Source organism: Megachile rotundata, chromosome 8, assembly GCF_050947335.1.
Source record: "Megachile rotundata isolate GNS110a chromosome 8, iyMegRotu1, whole genome shotgun sequence".
In the NCBI taxonomy this organism is placed as follows: Eukaryota; Metazoa; Arthropoda; class Insecta; order Hymenoptera; family Megachilidae; genus Megachile; species Megachile rotundata.
In genome coordinates this window covers 15,622,998-15,646,993 of record NC_134990.1, presented here as the reverse complement: position 1 = coordinate 15,646,993, position 23,996 = coordinate 15,622,998, and the positions used below count along the sequence as shown (strand labels likewise).

At 40.3% G+C, this 23,996-nt stretch overlaps 2 protein-coding genes across 3 annotated transcripts in view; one reads left to right on the top strand and one right to left on the bottom strand.

Annotated features, from left to right (window-relative positions):
- MTPAP (mitochondrial poly(A) polymerase) overlaps positions 1-23,996 on the top strand; it is a 45,024-nt gene that overhangs the window by 7,869 nt on the left and 13,159 nt on the right. The gene's annotated exons all lie outside the window — the stretch shown is intronic.
- The window catches only part of pio (zona pellucida domain-containing protein piopio), a 40,759-nt gene that overhangs the window by 7,104 nt on the left and 9,659 nt on the right, over positions 1-23,996 (bottom strand). For both annotated transcript variants that reach the window (XM_012284263.2, XM_012284262.2), the window contains exon 4: positions 14,152-14,366. In XM_012284263.2, coding sequence (XP_012139653.1) covers positions 14,152-14,366 — 215 coding nt within the window. The remainder of the gene's footprint in view (positions 1-14,151; positions 14,367-23,996) is intronic.

Sequence of the window (23,996 nt, the reverse complement as noted above, 5' to 3'; positions counted from 1 at the left end):
ATTTCTTTAAGATCGTGAAGAGGAAGAAACGAGGACCCACGGTATCCTTCCCATTTGCGAGGAGTCTCGATGGCATCCGTAACAGGGAACGCGAGATAGAAAATACTGGAGGCACACCGTGTATATCGAGCAGCCAACGACCTTCGACGAAGCCTGGCGTCCGACCTCAGCAAGGATACTCGCAATCTGCGGTGCATCGGCCCGAGAGAGCCTCGTCAGATCGCTGACTTTACGTTTCACACCTACCTAGCAACGAAGCACCGCTTTTATGTCCAGGACACTGTTGAATCGAACGCTTTCCCTGGTCCCGTGTTGTCACACGATCCAAGCCCGCGCAAAACGAACAGCTTCCGTTTTTTCGTATTGTATTTCTCTGCGATGCTGACCGCCCTGAACGTCACGTATTTTTATCGATTCTTCCAAGAAGATTTTCTGCGGTTTCCTACGATCGTGCTTCCCTCCAAGAAATTCCTGGAACGCGGTTTCAGAGGAAGTTGTGTATCTCTTTGTAGTATCCTTTCTCGACGGAGACCGTGTATCTCGTATGTTTTATACTTTTCAACCGGGAGAATTTATTCAGCGTTCCAGGAAACGTTAACACTGTATCACCGTGATTCCGCTCTTTTCTCCGACAGGCTATCAGTTTTTACCTCGAATACTTCGATTGCCGGTTGATGAATTTTAGCAGTGCAAGAAAGATTTAATAATTTAACAACGATATTATCAGAATTGATGCATAAATATCAAAGCTTGATCAGTACACTTGAATTCGTGCTATTACAAATTGCGAGAATCATGTCCGAAGGTCGATGCCTACGCGGTAAACGTACGGCGTTACAACCACATGCCTGGATGAGGTCATGCAGGTCCTCCATGAATCCAATCTACGAGATTATGTAACCCTTACATCGATCTTCGTCTTCGTATTAACAGTTTTAAGGCCCATGATCTTTCTCATTTTATTTCCAACCAAACGGTAAAGTGTTCAAAATTTAAACGAGGGATACTCCCCCAAGAATGAGGGATGCTCAAACTCTTCTGGTATGAGATCATTCCCACGAAAGGACGAGCAAATGTTCGACCAGACACTTGGTATATCCTGGAGTTTTCGAGGTCGCCGATATGTGAGAATCCCACCCACACGAGCCCAGCAAGCTCGAGGAAACGCGCGTTTTACGAACACAAAGTCGAGATGCGAGTGTAGAAGAGAACAGAGGACCGTGGAGTAAAAAGAGGACGACGAAGCTGAAAGGCTCTTTAAAGTGGACGTTAAGCACTAACTGCCGATGCCTTTGCACAAACAGGTATGATGGACATGCCGTATACGAGAATCGATGCTAATACCTAAGATTAGAGATTATTTTACCTGTCATGCGTCAACGTTTCGTCAACGTTTCACTTATTTCGCAATCTCCAAGCTTACAAAGTACCCGATATCTTTGATCACTGACAAATTGAAAAGAAATTGTGCTACTCGCGAGTCTTACGAGTAGTTGAATAAATGCGAAGTTGCTTTGAACGTTTGTGCAGTGTATTAATTTGGAGGAAGGCAGTTAAAAGGGAATGTACTTAACTCGAATCTAATTTAGATATTAATTTTATTCGGTTGATTTTTTCTGTAGCTAGACAAGTAGTGTCTCGCAGATAAAAAAGTCAGTCAAATAAAATTAATATCTAAATTAAATTCAAGTTAAGAAACCTGGAGGAAGGCAGTTAAAAGGGGATGTTCTTAACTCGAATTTAATTTAGATATTAATTTTATTTGGCTGACTTTTTCTGTAGCTAGACAAGCAGTGTCTCGCAGACAAAAAAGTCAGTCAAATAAAATTAATATCTAAATTAGATTCGAGTTAAGAAACCTGGAGGCAGTTTGTAAAGGGGGATGTACTTGGAGAGTTTCTTAACTATACATTAATTTTATTTAATTGATTTTTTAATCTGCTGAAACACTACTTGTCTATGAGAAAAAGTTGTTAGAAACCGCTATGCAACTATAAAAATAATTTCATGTGTATCGACCGAAAGCGGGAATTTATGATGTACCGTTGGACCCATCTTTCCTCTCGTAAAGCATTGTTCTCGCTAACGGTTCAAAAACTCTTCAAAACTATCATCTATACCGTTGTGTAGGATTTATCGAAGCCGTACCAGGTTCGAGGCAGTGACGAGGCAACAAGAATGACAAGAGTTGAATTCCATCGATGGATGAGAAGTTATCAGACCGCAGGCATTCGTGGTATTCCCTCCACGCTAAGTCATGTACATCTCACGGAGGATATTGCCACGATTTCCTTTACGATCTTTTGTCCACCCACCTTCGCTGGAAAGGATCTCGGAATTGAATTTCTAGGAGAATTTTCAAAGAATCAAATTGTTGGAGGTTTCAGAGAATCATTGAACTTGTATCGTTGCCCACCCAGTGAGTCCGGGTTCAATTTCCCACGTGAATTCTTTGGAAGCAATTCTCATTATCCCCGAGCTGATACCGCTTCCTTCTATCTTCCGAAGTATCTGATGATTCAGTTTAATTCGTGCTGTTTCGATAAGATCTGGTAATATCTGACGTCCGTTGGCATTCCTCTATTCGCAAAAATTCTGAAGCTCGCAATGAAAATTGTATTTAACGATACCGCGAAATTTTCTCGACCTCGAACAGATATTAACTCGGTATCGGCTTCTAATACGAGAACTTGAATTGTTTGTTCAATCTTAGCGATAATCTCAGTACTCTGAGTAGGGACTTTATTCGCATCTGTTGAGAGACACTTTCAATCATTATTATTAATTTCCCGATGCTTCAATATACCCCGCACACCCGTAATTACGATAATATTAATAATACCCCAGGCAGTGTAGCAAGAACTCTCGAACACATCCAGTAATTTATAACTGAATGGGCAAACATTGAATTTAAAACGCGTTTTATTCAGAGCCGCATGCAAATGGAGCGAAGCTTCCTGCGATTTGCCTTGTCTGTAGGATACTTTGTCTATTTATTACGATACATCTAGCAGGCTAGAGCATTTCTCGGGTTCGACGTCCGGTCAGTCCAGGCTGCGACTGCAGCTGCACCACGTCTTACGCCATGCACTACGAACTGTAATCCTTGTAAACACGATCTTCGTTGCTCTCCAGCTGACTCGGTTCCCTTGACTGTGTTCCTTGAACGTTCCAGCGTTTCCTATTCCCTCTGTTCTTCCACTTCGTTGCTCCGCATTCTTGCTCTTCGGGATCTCAGCCATGATCTTCGTCACTGTCTCCCTGCTACTTGTCGTGGCTGACGCTATTTGCCTTTTACATCCCTAGCTTGTTCCTAGCTTCCCTCTGGTAGCTTTACGTTGGGGCTTCAGCTCTTCCTGGGATGTAGGACTTATGCTATTTGTAGAACTATTGTCTACTTTTTTCTTTTAATCTTAATACTTAATAATACTTTTTTCTTTTTCTTTTATGTTTTTCACATAGCTTAGAACAACTAAGGCTGGGACGTCTGAAGGTTTCTTGTGGTCCTCACAGAGCTTAGGACATCTAAGGCTGGGACGTCTGAAGGTTTCTTATGCTTCTCACATAGCTTAGGACATCTGAGGTTAGGATATCAAAGGCTAGGACGTTTGAAGGCTCTTATGCTCCTCACATAGCTTAGGACATCTAAGGCTAGGACGTCTGAAGGTTTCTTATGCTCCTCACATAGCTTAGGACATCTGAGGTTAGAATATCAAAGGCTAGAACGTCTGAAGGCTCTTATGCTTCTCATATAGCTTAGGACATCTAAGGCTAGGATGTCTAAAAGCTCTTCTGCTCCTTATATAGGTTAGGTCACCTAAGGTTAGGACATCTAAAGGCTAGGACGTCTCTAGGTTCATCTTTGCTATTCCTAAACATCTGAATTTTTCCAAAAACGTACCTCAGCCCTTGAAGCAATGACATTTTCCTCCAGTTTCCACGTCACGTAACAAATGTGCGAGAATTAGAATCGTTCCAGAACGAATGAAACGTAACACGATAAGAACGAAATGACACGAAAAAGAAAGGACGAAGGGAAGAAAAGAAATGAGGTACGACAACGCTGAAATCACTTCTCAACGTTCGCGCGTCATTAACTCGGCCTTCGTCCTCTGCATCGTCCTCTTCTTCTACCTTTTCTTTTTCGTCGTTAACCCGTTTTCTTACCCCCTACCTCAATTTTCTATTTGCCCTTCGTTTACAATCAACTTCCGCATTCTACGAGACGATACTTTCATCTCGAACGAGAAGTTGAACCGCTAACAGACAAGTAACACTCGGTGAGAGGAGAACTAGCGTGCGGATTATCTTTCTTCCGCGAAACTCAATTTATGATATGTTAAGAAGCCTGAATGACTTTCATGTCGTCGATAATTACACGACAGATCCGGTTCCGGTAGCAGGTTCAAATATTTCAAATAAACTAGTCGCTGGTTTATTAAACATCGCTGTTCGTTAACATTGAGTTTTATTAATTTTGTAACGTTGCTTTCTAAAAATAGTTTGGAACAAAAGTACTGCATAGCTCAAGAAATTGCGAACGTTCCACCATCGAAAGAAACGAAAAGGAATTCTGGAGTTAAAAAAAGCATCAGATTGGAAGACCAGTGTCGCCAAGGAAACAGCTCGACTTCTTTGAAAAGACCCAAGGCCAACAGGGAGGTCAGAATCGCGATTACCTTCTCAAATCCTCCTACTCGAAAATACCTGTTATGGCCAGTCTCCACGGCAATTTTGACTTTCACCTGCCGATTAGAATTAATTCAGGATACATCTCTACGCCCACGCGTTCGACGAATGACTCTACCCGTTTCGATTCGCCGAAGACGAATAAATTGATTTCACGCACAAAAACCACAGGTTTGATAAATTCCGCGCGACGATTAGAAAGGAGAGCGTGTCTCGTTGAGTAATAAATTGGTTAGAAATTCATCGGATCGTTGACTGCAAGCTAATTTCAATTGGTAAAGTGTGAAATCGCAAGTACACACTTTCCAATGCACCTCTGATAGTCGAAACATTTAGCTCGCGTTTTTAATGCGTATGGAATTCAAAAGCGACTATTACGTTCTTGTAAAGGAAACTGAAATGCGTTGTCAACCATCATCGGTGATGTCACATGAGTTATGTTGCTTCTCATTGTTACGCGTTCCACGAGCACACGTCGAATTTCATTGACATACTTTGGAAAATTGCAGCTCACAGTTCAACTTAAAAATACGGGGAAAACCTATCATACGTAAAACTTGCTTGCTCTATGTAAAACTTGCGGTTTCTGTATTGTACAACTAACTGCGCAAGTATGATGTTAAGCGATGTTACGTATAAACGTTACGTTATTCAACTCCGGCAACAATTGCTCCATGCGATAATAAAATTTATACCTCATTAGGCTGATTATGAGGGACTATTCAACTAGTCATTCTTGATACAAGACTGCACGTGCAAGGAACAACTAATATCGACAAAAGAGAATTTTTTCACATGACATAAATGCCTCCTTTCATCGTCTAGCGATGTGTAAGCACCGCATGACATCATTAGTTACAGAGCCAACTCTCGCGAATACGTAAATCACGTCAGGATTATTTATAGCTACGTAAACTAACCCTTTGTGCATCTATCAAACTGTGCACACTTTTATCCTGAATTCTTCCGTATTCTTCTTACGTTGATTTACATTGGTTCGTTGGTTTTGTGTTAAGTTTTTAATTTACCGCGATGACCGTAGGGTCTACAAACTTGAGAAAGGTAAATGCTTCAAATGAAGCTACTAAGTTACTCTGCAAACTTAGTACCCTTTTTATGGAAGCTTATTTTGTTAAACGAACGAACGCCATTGAAATATGCGACTTCAATTTTGGTTCGAATGAAGTTACTAAGTTACTCTGCAAACTTAGTACCCTTTTTATAGAAGCTTATTTTGTTAAACGAATGAACGCCATTGAAACATGCGACTTCAATTTTGGTTCGAATGAAGTTACTAAGTTACTCTGCAAACTTAGTACCCTTTTTATAGAAGCTTATTTTGTTAAACGAATGAACGCCATTGAAACATGCGACTTCAATTTTGGTTCAAATGAAGTTACTAAGTTACTCTGCAAACTTAGTACCCTTTTTATGGAGGCTTATTTTGTTAAACGAATGAACGCCATTGAAACATGCGACTTCAATTTTGGTTCAAATGAAGTTACTAAGTTACTCTGCAAACTTAGTACCCTTTTTATGGAAGCTTATTTTGTTAAACGAATGAACGCCATTGAAACATGCGACTTCAATTTTGGTTCGAATGAAGTTACTAAGTTACTCTGCAAACTTAGTAACTTTTTATGGAGGCTTATTTTGTTAAACGAACGAACGCCATTGAAATATGCGACTCCTATTTTCCACGAACCAATAGCCATTGAATCATCGAGAAGTCTCGGACAGAATCGAACATAAATCTCAGCCAGGAAAGGTCCTAGACAAGGGTCACTAAGGTATAACTTAATCAAAGCATCCTGGCTGTCCACAGTTTATTCCGGGATTCCGTAATTCTAGCAAAGGATTTATAAACGTAGTTATTGCTACACGTTCATTTCTCGAAGATCCGGTTTGTCGATTAAACGCGATTGGTCGATACTTCGTTTTACAACAGGATGAGTTTATGGGTTCCAACGAGTATATTATAATGGAGGATCACTAAACCCGTTGTTTCGGTGTTGTATTACTCACAATTAATTCTTCCGATGTCTATTACGTGTAGTAAACTTGGAAAAATGAGAGAATGTACAGGAACTCGATTATCATGGTTAGATGAACGATAAAGAAAATTACTTTGAGCTCGCGATTTTAACGATGGAGTTCAATTCACCTGTGAATCAATTACTCTTAATATCAATTGATCCAATTTCCACATTGAGTTTCTTGTACATTTAGCATCTTGTATATTTAATTCTTAAAAAAGCTCGTAGTTCTCTTAAAAATGCGGTTCGTGATGCCCGTAAGAAAGGGTTCGTAAAATTGATTAGGGTTTGGGTTTATCTGGACGATCCTGACTCGACCGCAGGGTGTTAGGGGTCGTCGGTACTTAGGCGCCAACATTGTCCAGTGGATCAGACTGCGGCGTCTCGTCGGAACAAGAACAACGTGCAGAATAAAGATGGCGAATCTCTTCGGCAAAAGAGGAGACGATGAGACCGGTCTCCGGGTGATGTTGTGCAGTATCCTTGCCAGCATTGCGAGCGTCCTCCGCCTGAAAAACTGGCCAACAGATATGGCTGCTGCGCCCTCAGTCAGAGGTCAACGAGGTTGGAGGGCCCTGATCCAATACAATCGACTCTTCTTTTCAGTGGTTCTCACGAAGTACTTTCATGATCGTATACAAAGAATCTTTCAATTCTTTTTCATCTGTAAGTCGAGTTACGATGCAAAGTTGACACGATCGTAGTTGAAACGTATCTTGTGACAGTTCCGTAGAAGTTTTTGCGGAAGGTTCATGTTACCGGTAGTGGATATACCAGTTTAACTTTGAAAGGGGTTGAAATTGCGAACAATAGGCCATTTGACGAAGCGTTCCAACTAACGCTGATCCACGGCGTAGACAAGAAATATGCAGCTTCTTCTTCGACCCTAGAAGGCGATGGCTGCGTGCGTGGCAGAGGTTCTCATCTATCTTCTTCGAGGGCATTCTTTAAGAGCGAGCATCTGCGTTGATAGTCATCTCGTTTTTGCCGAAGCTATAAAGATTTCCTCGATCAGTTGAATCTACGAACGCAGGAAGTCGTTTGTTCCCCGTATTTTTATCCGGTCGATTATTCGACATAAAATGAATTGGTGCTTAGAGAAGAGGTGTGCCTAGGGAAAATATAACGGGTGACGTAACGGTGTTTCTATTAGACAGGTAATACGCCGTGACAGAGAAGCTCTGGCGAGCATTAAAATTCTTCGTGTTCGTTTTTGCTGAAGCGACCGTGTGCTGCCATTATACCACTACTTAAATGCACGGTGTTGGCGGACTAGTGACCTTGGAGTGATTGGAATCCACCTTGAAGTGGATTCGCCAGGAAAGCTGATTTTCAATCGCTACTGTCACGGGAGTTAACGACTTGTTTCAGTTTCTACATCGCGATTTCACGCGACTCTTATACCCGCACGAAGAAAAACGGAAATCCAACGATTCACCAAGAATGCGGACTAATGCTCAATTTTTAGACTTCGAATAGTATTTTCGCGTCAAAGCGTGGCATTCTTGGCAAAAGGACGGACCGAAGGAATGAAGTTATATAACGGTTGTTCTAGGATGATCTTCGGATTGTCTGAATCGAGACTCATCGACTCATGATATAATAGTTCGTACGTTTGAATGGCGAGGAGGACAAAGAACCTCGGTGGAAGGGAAAGAGGTGAAAGTCGACCATTAATCTTCGCGTACCAAAGGTACCAGCATGGATAATCCTGATGACCACCTTGGACATCCACTCGTTTCTTTCTCACGGTGATACCACACAGGAAGTTTCAGGACCGCAACCTTAATAAACTACTAAATCCACTCCGCATCAATTTTGCACAGTCACAATGACTAAAATACTAAACCGTTACGTTTGCTACGATGTAACCAGTGATTCCTAATAATAACGTAATAATCCTAACGTATTCGAAGACAAAAGAGTCTGCAACTGGATGAAAATCGCGTGCAATTTACGAAGCCTAAACGGACTTTACGATATAATTGAACCTGGAAGACCAACGTATGCTGATTCTTCTAACCGACGGTTACATCTCTCTAGTTCATCGTGCAAGGGCTCGTGATGGCTAGGGCGGTACCGCCCGCTGTGTGTAAATCGAACCCGATTATTCTGGATCCCTTACACTTCCTCCTAAGAGTGCAACGTTATAATCAATTTTCGTTCAGAGTGTTTGAGACACAACGTTTCTGCAATTGAGCCGTGCATTAAATGCAAATCAGTCGACGCGATAAACGCGGCGGAAAACATGGCTAATGGTGCTGAAAGATAAAAAATTACCATGGAATGCCTGGGAAACAAACCCGCTTGTTGGACAAACATTTCTGATTCAGCGAAAAGTTCCATGATGCACTTTTTATAAAAATGGAAAACTTGGAAATGTTTTGCACGGAACAGATTCCTGATTCGTTAGGCTCATCTTGCGGGGAACATCTTCTGAACGAGCTTCACTGATAGACACGCTAATTGTCCATTAGCTGTGATGTATATTTCAATTCAATTAGAAAGTACTTAGCAACAAAGTGTATCGAGGTAGAACCGATCGTATCGCTTGTTTTTCACCAGAAACCAGTTCTAAATTTATGCTGCATCAGTTTAATCGTATGAAAAGTTATGCGAGATATTTCGCATTAAAATTGGCAGTGATTCCTGGAATGCGAATTTCCGTCTATCTAACGCACACCGTTATGCGCGGCATCGTACGCGAGTGCAACGATGTATTGGCAAGGCCATCCTCAAGGATACGAAGGGAGTAATGGGAACTAGATGCTGATGGAATTGTCGATGTAACGATTTACCGCTGCTTTGGGTACCATTTTTCCTTGATTATCGACGTAACATAGTACTACGCACAACTAGGAGCAGAGTATATTCCATTGAGCAGAGTTTTTAACGTGGAAGGATTTCAGAAAGGTGTTCGAATTGTCGATGTAACGATTTACCGCTGCTTTGGGTACCATTTTTCCTTGGTTATCGACGTAGTACGCGCAACTAGGAGCAGAGATTTTAACGTGGAAGGATTTCAGAAAGGTGTTCGAATTGTCGCGAGTTCACGTTACACTCGGTTCCTTTCCTCTCACTTTTGTTTTTAAACCTGCGGTTTTTATCATCCACTTTACCACACTTTGAGAGCGTGAAGCATGTAATTGCACATTGCTCCTCGGTGAAATTTCATTCCCCACAATTTCCTTACGTGACACGGCGTAAAATTACTTAGGTACCAGCTGTTCCGATGCCTGTTTATCCTTAAAATATGCAAGAAATTGTTTGTCCACGAAGCTCACGTTCTAGTCGTACTTTCGACTCTCTGTATCTTCGAAAGTGTGAGAGGAAAATGTAAAAAAAGGAAATAATGTCGTGTATCGCTTGCGTAACATGTTCGAAAGTTTGAGAGTGGTGCTGTTTTGGATGTGCAGGGAAAGTTATCGGTTTCGAAAGACTGACCGACTTTAATCGTTCCTCTCGACGAGATACTTTTGAACGTATGAATTCGAATTATTTCTTATTCGAGCAAATAACGCTTTCCACATGAGAGTTTAAAATGCACGGAGCTACGGATGCCTAAATAGTAGAAACGTAAAAGTAAGTACGTGGAATTGCATGACAAAGAATCGTTTTGCAGACTTTTACTTTTACGATCGAAGCGTGGGCAATGTTGCCTCGCTACCCACATCTTCCCACTCAGAACTCACAGTCGCCAAAAAAATAACTACGACCTTTGCTTGCCTACACACGAGGAAAGGAATCGTAACATCACTTAATATCCTTGAATTTAGATCGAATTATGCATGTAAAAACTTTCGAAATATCTCTTTCGAAGTGATCTGTTGAAATCGTCGATTCCGCGAAAGTTAAAGACCGTCGTTTATATTCATCCGATGATCTTTCATATTTTAGCTCATAAAATTTCGAGGACAAGTTGCGTTCACAATTTAAGGAAATTCTACGATATGGCGAAACGTTCATTTTCTTGCGAAATTCTCCACCCTCCGCTTTTGATAAATGGAGACCGGTGCAAATTGAAACGGCGCCATTAACGCGAGCTATCGATTTGCGAAATGCAAATGTTAAACCAGCTCTCGAGATCACTGAACATTTCGAGTTAGAATTAGCGAGGCAAATTAGCTACGCTTCTTCGAAGAATGACATCACCTGGCTAACCAAACACTGCTGCAGTGAAGAAATATATCAGCCCTTCGCCTTTAGGCTCTCTGCTTCTTAACTTCAATTACTGTTGCAATCTTGACAAGAACTTATTTCACGGTAATTGTTACTTCAAACAGATCATGATGTAACTAGGTAGAGAGTAGGTTATTTTCAAAGCTAATTCCTCAATTTGTGTAGTTCAGAAATCTGACACTGACATCATTTGTGCTCCCAAATGAACATCCTAGTTACAGTATTATATAACACTAGACTAAGAAATCCAGTTGGAGGCGATTACGTAAGCGACGTTGGCCCGGCTTGTCCATATTAGGTCGCTGTTTTGGGCAGCGCCACTTCTTCCCGTTACAACCGCTGTACAGGTTTCGACGTTCGATTACATATCTGTTGAAGTTAAAGCATTGACCATGTTTATACCGTTTTTACAAAACGAAGTTATTGTTTAATTAGGGTCTGGGGCCTGGGAGTACTCCAGACTCATGTACTGTCGTAGCAGTTCTTTTTTAGTTCTAACTGCGCGCCCGTCTTGCAAGCACCGAGTTCTTCAATAGTTTCTTCACCGTTTAATTTTTTATAAATATAATTATTGCTCTGATATACGCGTCTATTTTATTTCACGTAACCCCATTATCACTGTAACATACTTATGTCGCAACTTGAATCTCAACTTTCCTCGTAGTTCGCCGATATAAATTTGAAGTTGCAAATGAACTAACGGAAAGCAAGCGATCAACGATTGCCAAGCCGCGGGCTAAGTACGTTGGCATATCGGTAATGGAACCGTACAAGATTGTAATTGCAATCGATCCTTTGCATCTTTGCCCTTGAGGGGAAAGAGCACCGCGATGATTAACTTCGACATCTGAGAAACGTGATGTCTAGAAATTACGTTCTTTTTGGAAACGATCTGTCGAAGCGAAAAGCGTTATAAACACAGAGATGTCTTGAATCTCTTGTTTGTCAGGTCTTTAAGTACTTCTCAGAAACGGGGTTAAGTTTTCGCGTAACAAAGGACGACGAACGTATCGAACAATCAATGTTTTATTCGATAAATGCGCGGAACGAAACAATCGAGCAACATCTGGTGAGCTCGATCGAAGAGGAAGAATCGATTCTCTCGGCTAATAACGATACTTAACTCGGCACGAGGGTCTGCATAATTTAAGGGCTTGAAATGCCGAAGGGAACAATTTGTCTCGTAAGAAGAACGCGGTACGTCTAGGTAAGACAAGGTTGAGGAAGGTGAGCAGAGTCTTTGACCTTACTGCGGACTCTCCTCGTGGGCGTTAAAGGGACTGTGGGCAGTCTCGAGATCCTGGACGGTGGTGATCTTCCAGCGAGCTTCTATGGATCGTAAATTGAACGGTTCTGCAGGATGTTGCTGCACTTTGTGAATTTCTATCAGGCAAATCGTTGCCGTACGTCAGATGTACGATAGAAACATCAGCATTCGTTAAGGCTTATCACAATGAATACTGGTCCTGTAATCTCTGCCTTTTACGTTGGTAATCGTATTCAAACAGCGTTAATAGATAAAATTGTTAAGAAATTCAACACTGAACGATTTACGAAACATCTGTCGGTACAATGCTTTTGCGATCGCTGATACAAAATAATCTGAATTATGAAAAATGCTCGGAGCATTCTAACATTTCACGGAGAGCGAAATCGACATATCTGCCATGGTGATCTTCGTTAAAAGGTTGCACGCACGGTGATACCAAGCGACGACATCACAAGTCGATCCGACGTACAGCTTGCGGCAAAGTAACACGCGGTGATCTAACGCGAGGCAACTGCCTATTTAACGCGCCTCGTATCGACGAATCTACCGATCTTAACGAGCATTGTCAGTTAGAAAAGCCCGCAAAATCACGAGCAAACGGATGCATTAGCCGTTCACCTGGAAATCGTGATCCGGCGGTTGATTATCGGCAAATGGAAGGAACCAGCGGTCCGTTAAGGACACGAGCACCACACGCGTTTGCATGCAGGTATATCGCTGACATAAGGCGTAGCGACGTTAGGTTGCTGGTGCTGGCATACTACATATCTCTTGTAACGTTCGTAAGAAGAAGGCCGTAAGTCCGGTCACATAACGGTCCAGTTATGGTATGGCGAGGAAGCGATCTCTCGCCTCGACACACGATTCCCTCGTTACACGAACCTGCCCTCCTCCACCATCCTCTTTTCTCCCCGTTCTCCGTATCTTCTTCTTCTTCTCTGGCTATTCGCGTGTACTCACGCGTGCATTCACGCCTCCACAGGTTTTTTCAACCAAAGGTGTACGCGTCGAATCGCATGAGCGATCGTGATCGGTGATCGAACTTCCTTCTCGAATACTTTATACCGTTCACGTGTTATTTCTTTACTAATTAGAGTAGCGGCTCAAGCTGTGCTTTATGGACAAAATCAAACCTTTATAGCTAGGTTTCTACGAGTTGATTGATCTAATTGAATAGAACGATAAACGTCCTCTCAACCGTCATCGAACTTCATACCATTTATTTCTGTACTAATTAGTAGAGTAGCAGGTGAAACTTTTCAGGACAAAATCGAACCTTTATAACTAAGTTTCTAGGAGTTGATTGATCTGATTGAATAGAACTGTCGATAAACGTCCTCTCAACCGTCTCGCGTTATCTCTGTATTAATTAACCCCTTGCGCTATTTTGACCACTCTGACTCGTGACGCACTCACACTTCGGTTATGAACAATTTTACTCGAATTTTGAATACATTTCAATTCGGAGTTCAAGTCCAACTATAATTTGCATAGTCAACGACTGCATGATACAAAATTCACATAACATTTCAAGTTTCCGTGTCTGTTTTCATGTTATGGCTGAAATTAGTGAGTTCTAATTGACGCACTTGGCAAAATCATAGTGCAAGAAGTTAATAGAGTAGCAGATGAAACTTTTCAGGACAAAATCGAACTTTTATAAGTTTCTAAAAGTCGATTAATCTAATTGAATAGAACAGTCGATAAACGTTCTCTCATTAAGCGTCATCTGTATTAAACAACGACCTGCAGTTAGCCTCGATAGCGAGGGTTCAGATCTCGCAACGGTCAATTATCGCCATTAAAGGGCGTCCAGATATTGAGCAATCAAGCGAGAAACTAATAGCCATAGACAAACCAGGTTGAAGCGATCTTTAGAGCTACAGAACATTGTATACAGGTAGTAATTTTATCTCATCGATGAGGGTAATAATTCATCCCCGTACGAAATAGAAGAATCTTTTTTATTGGACTTACCAACTCGGTGGGCATGGTGTTGCACGATCTGAGGGGTAGGTTGTAAGTTATGGGAGCTGGTTGACTCCTGTATTCTTGCAGACAAGAACTGTTCTTCGATAAACCCCGTGGATACACCAGACCATGGAACTCCGTGTTACCCTCGGTCGAAATGTGGACGACTATCGACTCGCTCGCACACTCGATCTGCACGGTACTCGCTATCGCAACGGTTGCTGCAATTATAAAAAGATATCTCGTTATTTTTGTTGGTAACTCGCAGAGAAAATAGAAAATTCTAATCACGGTTAACTGTAAATGTTAGAAGAAGGTTTAAAAGGTGATGCTTTTGTACGAAGTAACGGTGCTTTTTTGTGCATTCAATTACGAACAGTTCGCGCTTTTGTTCTCGTTAGGTGTGACCGCTTACCGTTCGATCAGGATCGACTCCAATCGAGTCTTTCATTCCGCGAGCGTGTACCTTAACTTTGAAACGTTTTGTAATTCTGTTCACGTTTCGCTCGGTCAACGAGCCGCTAACTTCGAGTTTAATAACCTCCCTTCGGTTCGTTGGAATCTCTCGTATTTAGGTTAAGAATAACTGTTACGTTTTTTAGTTTAAACTGGTCAGTTATCGCGCTTAATTACAATTTCCTGTAAGCTTAATCAATAGTCACCTATCGTATATTTGTGCAAGAACGATAAGAATCAAGGTTGTTCCAAAGAAAAGACTGCGGTTTTAATTAAAATTCATAATCCTCGCAGATTAAATCATTAGAAACAAAGAAATCTTCCACAATGTCTCCGTTGATTATGAAACACTATGACGTTAATTGTTAAGATAATTGGTAGTTTAAAACTGAATTCTCTTGCGTGCAATTAATTTACACATACTCGAGAACCTCGACTGCGAATGAATTAACAACGATCTAGAGAACGAAATAGCAGTCATCTTTCGGCTAGGCATTATCGCGAGAAGACAATGATGAGAGAGTCGTGAACTTGAGTCTTCCTCTCGTCTTCCGTGGCGGGGACCAATGAAGATCCTGGACGTCGTTCGATTCCCAATATCTCTTGCATCGAGTAAGAAACAGCTTCATGTCCATCCGGGCACAGGCAATTTGTAAGCAGGAAAAGGATCACGTTACAGCAGTACCCGGTGAATTCCTAATAAGGCGATCGATTTTCCTATTAAGGATCGGCCATCTAATGAAATTCTATTTACTCTAATAGCCAGCGATTTGCAAAGATTGAGATTTTCAGCTATCGTTGACGCTTCTATCTTTTGAGTTCAATGAACCGTTTGAGTAGAAATATTTGCTCAGACCAGGAATTCTAGTCCGAGTTAACACGTTCGCCGCAGAAGTAACCGTAATGTGGATCATGGAAGGAGATCCAACGCCCTGCTATTTGAATCACCTATGCACAATATTCAAGCGTTTAATTTAGTAAATATTGCACTAAGTGTTACACTATCCGAAACGCATTCAAATATATAACCGTACCATGGTAATGTGGATCATGGAAGGAGATCCAACGCCCTGCTATTAGAATAACCTATGCACAATATTCAAGCATTTAATTTATTAAACATTGCACTAAATGTTACACTACCCGAAACGCATTAATTATTTAACAACGAACGTCTAATTATCGCAATGAAAGAAAATCGCTTCAGGTGACAACCCTTTCCCAGGCGCAGTGTTTCTTACCGAATGATAGGAAGGTTTCCCGCCAGCAAACAGAGCCAATTAGCTGCACGCGAAAATCCAACAGGCCTGTTGCAATTCTACCTCGATCGACTCGCATAACTGATCGAAGCAAGTATTGAACAGGAACTGAAAAAACACCTAACACGAAGATCCAGCTGGGTCATCGACCGAGATCATCCTCTTCTTCACGCTTCCACGCAATTTATTTCGGTTTTTCAACCTTTCGCCGTAGCTAAACCGAGATCAAATGGAAGACACGGAAAAACAATGATTCAGCCGCGGAACGGGTAAAAGGAAATCTGTTGGACTTCTTAAAACTATTACTTTGTTATTTCATCGTATTTTTGGAAAATTACTTCTTTTTTTCAGTGTTGTGTTTTTTATCTTCGTGTTTTATATATGGTCTTATTTATACAATTATATTTTGGAAAATCTTTCTGTCTTTTTCATTATTGCATCTCTTAGCTTCATGCTTTATATACAATTTTATTTATACAATTATATTTTGGGCAATCTTTCTGTCTTTTTTATAAATGCATCTTTTATCTTCATGCTTTATATACAATTTTATTTATAGAATTATATTTTGGAAAATCTTTCTGTCTTTTTCATTATTGCATCTCTTATCTTCATGCTTTATATTCAATTTTATTTATATAATTATATTTTGGGCAATCTTTCTGTCTTTTTCATAAATGCATCTTTTATCTTCATGCTTTATATACAATTTTATTTATACAATTATATTTTGGAAAATCTTTCTGTCTTTTTCATAAATGCATCTTTTAGCTTCATGTTTTATATTCAATTTTATTTATACAATTATATTTTGGGCAATCTTTCTGTCTTTTTCATAAATGCATCTTTTAGCTTCATGTTTTATATTCAATTTTATTTATACAATTATATTTTGGAAAATCTTTCTGTCTTTTTCATAAATGCATCTTTCATCTTCATGCTTTATATAAAATTTTATTTATAGAATTATATTTTGGGCAATCTTTCTGCCTTTTTCATAAATGCATCTTTTAGCTTCATATTTTATATTCAATTTTATTTATACAATTATATTTTGGGCAATCTTTCTGTCTTTTTCATAAATGCATCTTTTATCTTCATGCTTTTCATACAATCGTTAGTCACACTCTAAGAAATGATTGTCCAGTATTTTTATATGAATTACAATTTCAAATATACAAGAATATAATCTTTTAGAATATATTGTCGAGTATCGTATTCTACAATGCCCGAGGGAAAGATTCAATGTAAATTGGCGAATAATCGTAAATAAGAAAAAACTTCTACTCTTCCCTGAGAAAGAAAAATGTTAACTCAGAGACACGTGCGGCAGTGTGTAAGTGACGCCGGAAGTCGAAGGTACTTGACCTTTAAGGTTCGCTTTCCTGAGCGTGTTCTAACCATTCGAGGTGAATCTCTCTCAGGATGAGCGAACATAGAAACTGCTCGTCCACGTGTCGTGCGTTCAATTTCCCTTCCTTTCTCTTTCTCTCGTCTTTCCTCTGGTATCTCTGGAATCGTCGTTTCCTCTTTGCCTCCTGAGTCATCCAGAGGTCCCATGGGGTGAAACAAAGGCGTGTATCGAAGCGCAATTTGCAAACGACACGCGAGCCTCGGTTTCCGGTTACGAGTCTTATTTTATTCTCTTTTCTCGTTGAAAAGGAAAGCCTCTGCCGACTTAAATCCCCGGATCTCTTGCATTTTATTACTCTCTGCTAAAAGTCTTCAGCCTCTCTGCTGAATCTCTTAATTTTTTCGAGCTAAGGTTTCAAGTTCAATGTCTTCCGAAAATTACTGCAAGAATTTTAGAGTACAAAGCTAGTAAGGAATCCACAGTTCAGGATTTTAATAATATGTGGAGTGCATAGAGGCAGAGAAATCCAAAAGACGGTAGCGAGAGAGAGTTATGCAATAGCATTGTGGCTTCCGTGCGTGAGATTTTAATGCAGCTTGATGAACACGAGCGGCATAAAGTATCGACAACGTAACCGATCGTCCGCATGACTTCCTGTCTCCCCGATGACTTCGACAAAAAGAATTCATAGACAAATTATTACGAAATTAAAGACACACAAAAATTCTAGCAGATTTAGAACAGTCGAGGCCTCTCGCCTTGTGCAACCCGTAATTCAGCAACGCTGAACGATCAGCACAATTGCCGACTATCTTTACAGAGGAAACGGGTTAACGAGCCGAAATTCAGTAACGCAGGAATCTGCATAATCGTCGGACCGTCTCGTTGCGGTCTTTTAGCATTACGAAACTTCGTAGGCTTTTGAACATCTGCCAGGAATTAGGAAAGGAAGCACCCAGTAGGCGAGCATTTACATATCGCGCATCGTTGATCACGTTCTTACGACTTTCAATCTTTGAAAAGATTTGAGGAATTCTTGCAGGGCTTTGGTGCGCGAATTCCGTTACTTTCGCAAAAAGCTTTTCCATTGGCTTGCTTTCTGTCTTGCGTTCTGTGTTATAACTGTCATATTGCACGCGACTCGCATCTGCATCCTTCGCAACGCGATCCCGCTAACAACCGGAAGCTCCAACTACGTTACATGAACTCCCGATTAGCAGACCAGTTTCGTACACGAAAGACATTCTTGATATTCCACAAAATTTTTTAAAAATAATTCTAATATAATATTTTTCAGTCATTATAATTTTTTAAAGAAAATAAACGAGTGTACGCTCGAGATTAATTCATGATTTGATAATTCATAATAAAATCGCAAGGACAGATAAAAGTTCCATAGACTCATCGTCAATAAAATCAAATGTGTTCTTTCGACTAATTGCTTACTTTTTTAATTCCAATTTGTTAAAAATAATTCTAATGTCATATGATTATAATATTCTTCAGTCACTATAATTTTTTAAAGAAAATAAACGAGTACGCTCGAGATTAATCCACGATTTGATAATTCATAATAAAATCGCAAGGACAGATAAAAGTTCCATGGTTAATAAAATCGAGTGTGTTCTTTCGACTAATTGCTTACTTTTTTAATTGCAATTAGCCCGATTCTCCTGCGCGGTACATACGCATGCGCATTATACGCCATTGAATTATTTACACTCTGTTGCTCACGAAGGCGATAAAGAAAACCATTTCGTACTTAATAGTTCTGTATTTTCTTATACAGAATTACTTCCATAGGAATTTTTCGATCATAGGAAACTTCTCATTATTTCCGAGAGTAACAGTTATAAAAAATCGAATACTAGTTTTTTCTTTCGACCAGATTTTCCGTTAATTCTGCTCCTCGTTTTTTTCCTAGATTTTACTCGAGGATAACCGTGGTAATTATTCGTAACACCGTTACGTAATATCTGTTGGATCGCCGTAACATCTGGAAGGACAACTTTATGGAATAATTAAGTTCGGTTAATAAATCTTCGATCGTTTTCCGCGTAATTAACCTTGTTGGTACACGGTAACATCACCTTTCATTAGAACCGCATACTTGCAGGTTAAATCGATTAAAATCCCTTCGTACCAACTATTTTTCAAGACTTCCCAAAATATTATTCGATACAAAACCAATTACATTTTATCGTAATTCAATTATTCCCAGTGTTAAGAAGTAATTTACATGTTGTCAGACGTGGTACCTCGTCTTCGTTCAGAAGCGACTTAATCATCGGAATACCGTTAAATCGATTCGATTAATTCATGCGATAAATATAAGATACTATACGTTTCAATGATTGCTTCCTGCGGCACTCTCGGAAACTCGACAACTTTACCCGAAGAATCGAGCTCCACGAATAATCTAGACACCGGATGATCCAGATCGCGGCAGGTTTTTCAAATCTCGTTAGCGTTACGAGATAAGTGCAGGTGATTCTGTAGACAGTTGGAACGTTTGAGTGTCTTTGGAGACTGGTTCTTCTTGTTCTGAAGGCATGTCCGGCTTATGCAAGTGGAGTAATCTTGATCCGGACACCTTTGCGCTCGTAGATCCTCGTTCTTTGTCCCCTTTTCGGATTCCTTTATCGATAATAAATCTGGCAATGCGTGTATCGATTCGACAATCTTAATGAAACTGATGATACATGTATTTATGATACGAAGTGAACGTAAGTCGACAGAGTTTGCTGACTTCGATATATGCCTGAAGATTCGTAGTTATCTTTGTCTTCTCGGATTATTGATAATAAATCTGTCAATCCACTTTATGTATCAATTCAACGATCTTAATGAAACTGATTAGAGTAATGTATTTATGATGTGAAGTAAACATAATCGATAGAGTTTGCAGACTTCGATAAATGCATGAAGTTCCACAGTTATGTTGGTCTCCTTTTCGGACACCTTTATCCACAATAAATCTGCCAATCCACTCCGTACATCAATTCGACAATCTTAATGAAACTGATGATATATTTATGATGTGAAGTAAACATAATCGATAGAGTTTGCAGACTTCGATAAATGCTTGAAGATCCAGTTATCTTTATCTCCTTTTCGGACACCTTTATCCATAACAAATCTGCCAATCCACTCCGCATATCAATTCAACAATTTTAAAGAAAGTAAATGTGAATATGAAGTAAACATAATCGATAGACTTTGCACGCTTCGATATATGCGTGAAGATGAATTTCTGAACATTACTGGTGGTAAAGTACCAGCGTAAGTGTTGGTACGAAACGAGCTAACAAAGGGCTCGTTGAACAAAAGAGGATAATAGCGGAAACGATTTCTGCAGAAATTCCAGAGAAATTGGATAACGCGAGTGGCCGACCCTGGCGATCTTCGCGGAATGACGTACACTATTCCAGCGATCCTAGCGAGGAAAACACGATTTCCCAGAACCGATTCCGTCGGCATGAAGCGGTGTAGCTGGTTTGGAATTGATAAATCGTAATCTTCTGCCAGGATCGATAATTTCCGTCGCAGTATCGTGATATTAATTTATTTAAAGTTTCCACAGGATAATTTTTATATGATCTCTTACTGCGTGTAACATCTTTTCGATGATGTCGAGATCACGTTACGAGGCTTCGTTACACGGGCTTTTACGATTGCAGGAAGAAACGATTCGTTGCACCAAGGTGCGGAATAGTAACGAAGATTACCGTAACTCTACCGTAAGAGGCTACACAGCCATGGTCATCGTGCTTGGAGCAGAACCGACGAACCGTTATGAATCGTCATTATTTTTGCTAGGAACACTCGGCTCGGAAACGTGACTATTTTACTTCGTCAAATTCGTAATTGAACCATCCGTTGAAATAACTGAATATTTATACACGATCTTCGGAATATGAACCGTTAACGTTTACGGTGATTTTAATGATAGGATGTTCAGTTTTTTTTACAAAGTTGGTCAGCAGATTTCTAACACATCCACCAACTGTCACGAGTAATCGCAGCTAGTCATCTACAAGAATTTAATTTTTGCTTCGGCTAACTGTAACGACGCTTCGTTTAATTATTAATTATCTGTAAGGCCGATCTATCTGGAATTATTTGCAGTGAAGATTGTTTTTTACAAAGTTGGTCAGCAGGATTCGACTTTCGTCCAACACATCCACCAACCGTATGTCACGAGTAATCGCATCTACTCATCTCCAAGAATTTAATCACACTTAATTTTTGCTTCGGCTAACTGTAACGACACTTCGTTTAATTATTAATTATCTGTAAGGCCGATCTATCTGGAATTATTTGCAATGAAGATAATCAGAGAAGATAAACATCCCTTAATTAAGGATATTGTTGCCACAACTTGTACGCAACAACTCGTCCAACAACAATGGCCAGCAGAGCTGTCTGGCAATTGAAGATGAAAAACGTTCGACCCACTTTCGACTTTTAGCCAACAACTTCGTCTTTATCTTTTCGAGATCCCTTTGCACGCACGAAGACTCCGATTGCTCGCGTGCTTCTTCACGAAACCGATGCTTATCCTTTTGGAATATCGATCCATCGTCCCAGTCCTTCGCGAAATAAAAGATTTGAGTTCGTACTGCTGGCTGATTCTCGCAACCTTGCCTTTGGCATGCTTCGTTGCATTCTTATACCGCGATCGAAACTCTTGCGTCAAGTATCGCGCACAGAGATGAAAATGCAAGTAGGCAAAGAGGTAACACAATTCGCACATTACTCTTTGATCACCTCTGATCCCTTACGGTTCTTCTCTAGCACACATCGAGAGATGATTGATCTCTCGGTTTTATTAAAATATACGAACACTTGGATCGATCGGGTACGGTTTTTGTTCCTCTTTCTAAGGAAGAATATATGTAGTACACCTCGCGGGGTTATAGTACTTATCGGATATGAAATAAATTCGCATTGTTCCCCGTTACGCAATTTGTTCCGGTCCGGGTTAACATCCTCTAAATCGTCCTCCATCGAGCAAAATGTTACCAAGGTCCGAGTTAACGAGGAGTTAAATCTTGTCCGCTTTCCTTGAAACGAGATATTCTCGTTCCCTCCTAACAAGCATAGAAGGTCGCAAGGATCGTCATTCGTCATCCTCCTCTTCTTTTCGCGTGACCTTCTAATTTCCTCCTCGTGCAACGGACGATAACTCACCTGCAGTTTAACGCTTCCCTTCTTTTATTAATGACATCATTACTATTTTTAATCGCGTCGTTGTTCAATCATCTTCGGGGCGAATCCCAAGGACCTCTCCGCTTCGCTGCGTCTTCGCGCGAGCATTCTTTTGTTCCGAGTCTAATCTGCGAATAAATTAACCACGATCGAAGATGTTCGAAGCGTGTTAATTAACAGAAGTTAATTAGCTTTGTGACGGAAGTGATAACTGTTCGTATCTCGACAGATGCTAGAATGGTTTCGCCATTAGACGTGGTTGGAAAAAATTCAGTCACTTCTAACGGATAGTGCGCGGTCAAATTGATTGTTACGCGAACGACGTTGGCACGGATGAATTGTACGCGGAGAATACCGTTATCGGGTATTCGAATACGTCAAGGAACAGTAATACCCTTCCCCGATATTCCTCAGTTTGCGGTTTTTCTGCTCGCCGAGCTCCGTTGTCTTCTTTGTTACTCACTGTCAAGGATCTTTCCGACTCGCGTGATGTCTGAAGTGTAACAGTGCTTTGACCATCGGACGTGCGAATTTAATAACTTCCTTGTTCAAGATTACCAGTTTTGCTCGAGATACCCGTTATATGTAAATACTTCGTCCTACCTTCAAAATCGTGTTAATTACATTCTCAACGCGTTGCACTGCCGATTACATTCTCGATAATCTCGTTAGGAATCAGCTCTTTGTTTACCAGGGGATTCATCGCTGTTTTATTAGACTGTGCTTTTATAGTTGATAAAACGACGAGACGAAACTCGTTCGCATGCAAAGGCCGAGCAGAAGAAAAAAGCAACTTTCTTTCGAGGCGCGGTTTCTCTTCGAAGCAAAACCACGACGAGAGGAACAATGACACGGCAATCGTTTTCGTATGAAATCTCTCGAGAGATTCCAGTATCTCTCGATATTCCAGTATCGAATTCGATGGATTTCGGACCGGTTAGATGCTTTCGAGAATATTTTTCAAATTACTCGCATTCATCTTCCTTTCGACGATCCTTCGATCTCGAACCGCATCCATCATTAAGTTAAACGACGCTCTTCCTTATCACGAACATCGACTCATCTCCGTCGAGCGAACCATGTTAACTTTGCGTTTAAGTCGGCAATTAGGATAATGGTGGCAAGTTTTATAGAGCACTTTAATTAATAGGTTGTTTTAATCTTTAAGAGAATAAATTGCGAAATTACGGATCAATTTCTTGATACGATCTTTTACGATCAATCTAAATTTCTTTACGAGTTTAAATCCTTCGAGACTAGAGATAACTTAATCATTTTGTTAGATTACGGATAATATTTGCGCTTAAATTTTCATCGAAGATTGAAATCACAAATTTTGATTTAAGATTGAAAAGATAACCCGTTATTTTTAAGTGACCTTTACGTCGGATAGATTAGCGTTAAATTCGCCAAATATCCGTGCACCTCTAACACGGGTAATAAGACTCTAACTGTACGTTTCGCGAATCCATAATTATCTGGCTCAAGCCTCGGTCAAGTCGACCATAAATAGGAAACGAGAAGGGGTTATAAATGATCCTGGTTAATGACGATTGCAGGATTATTAAGCG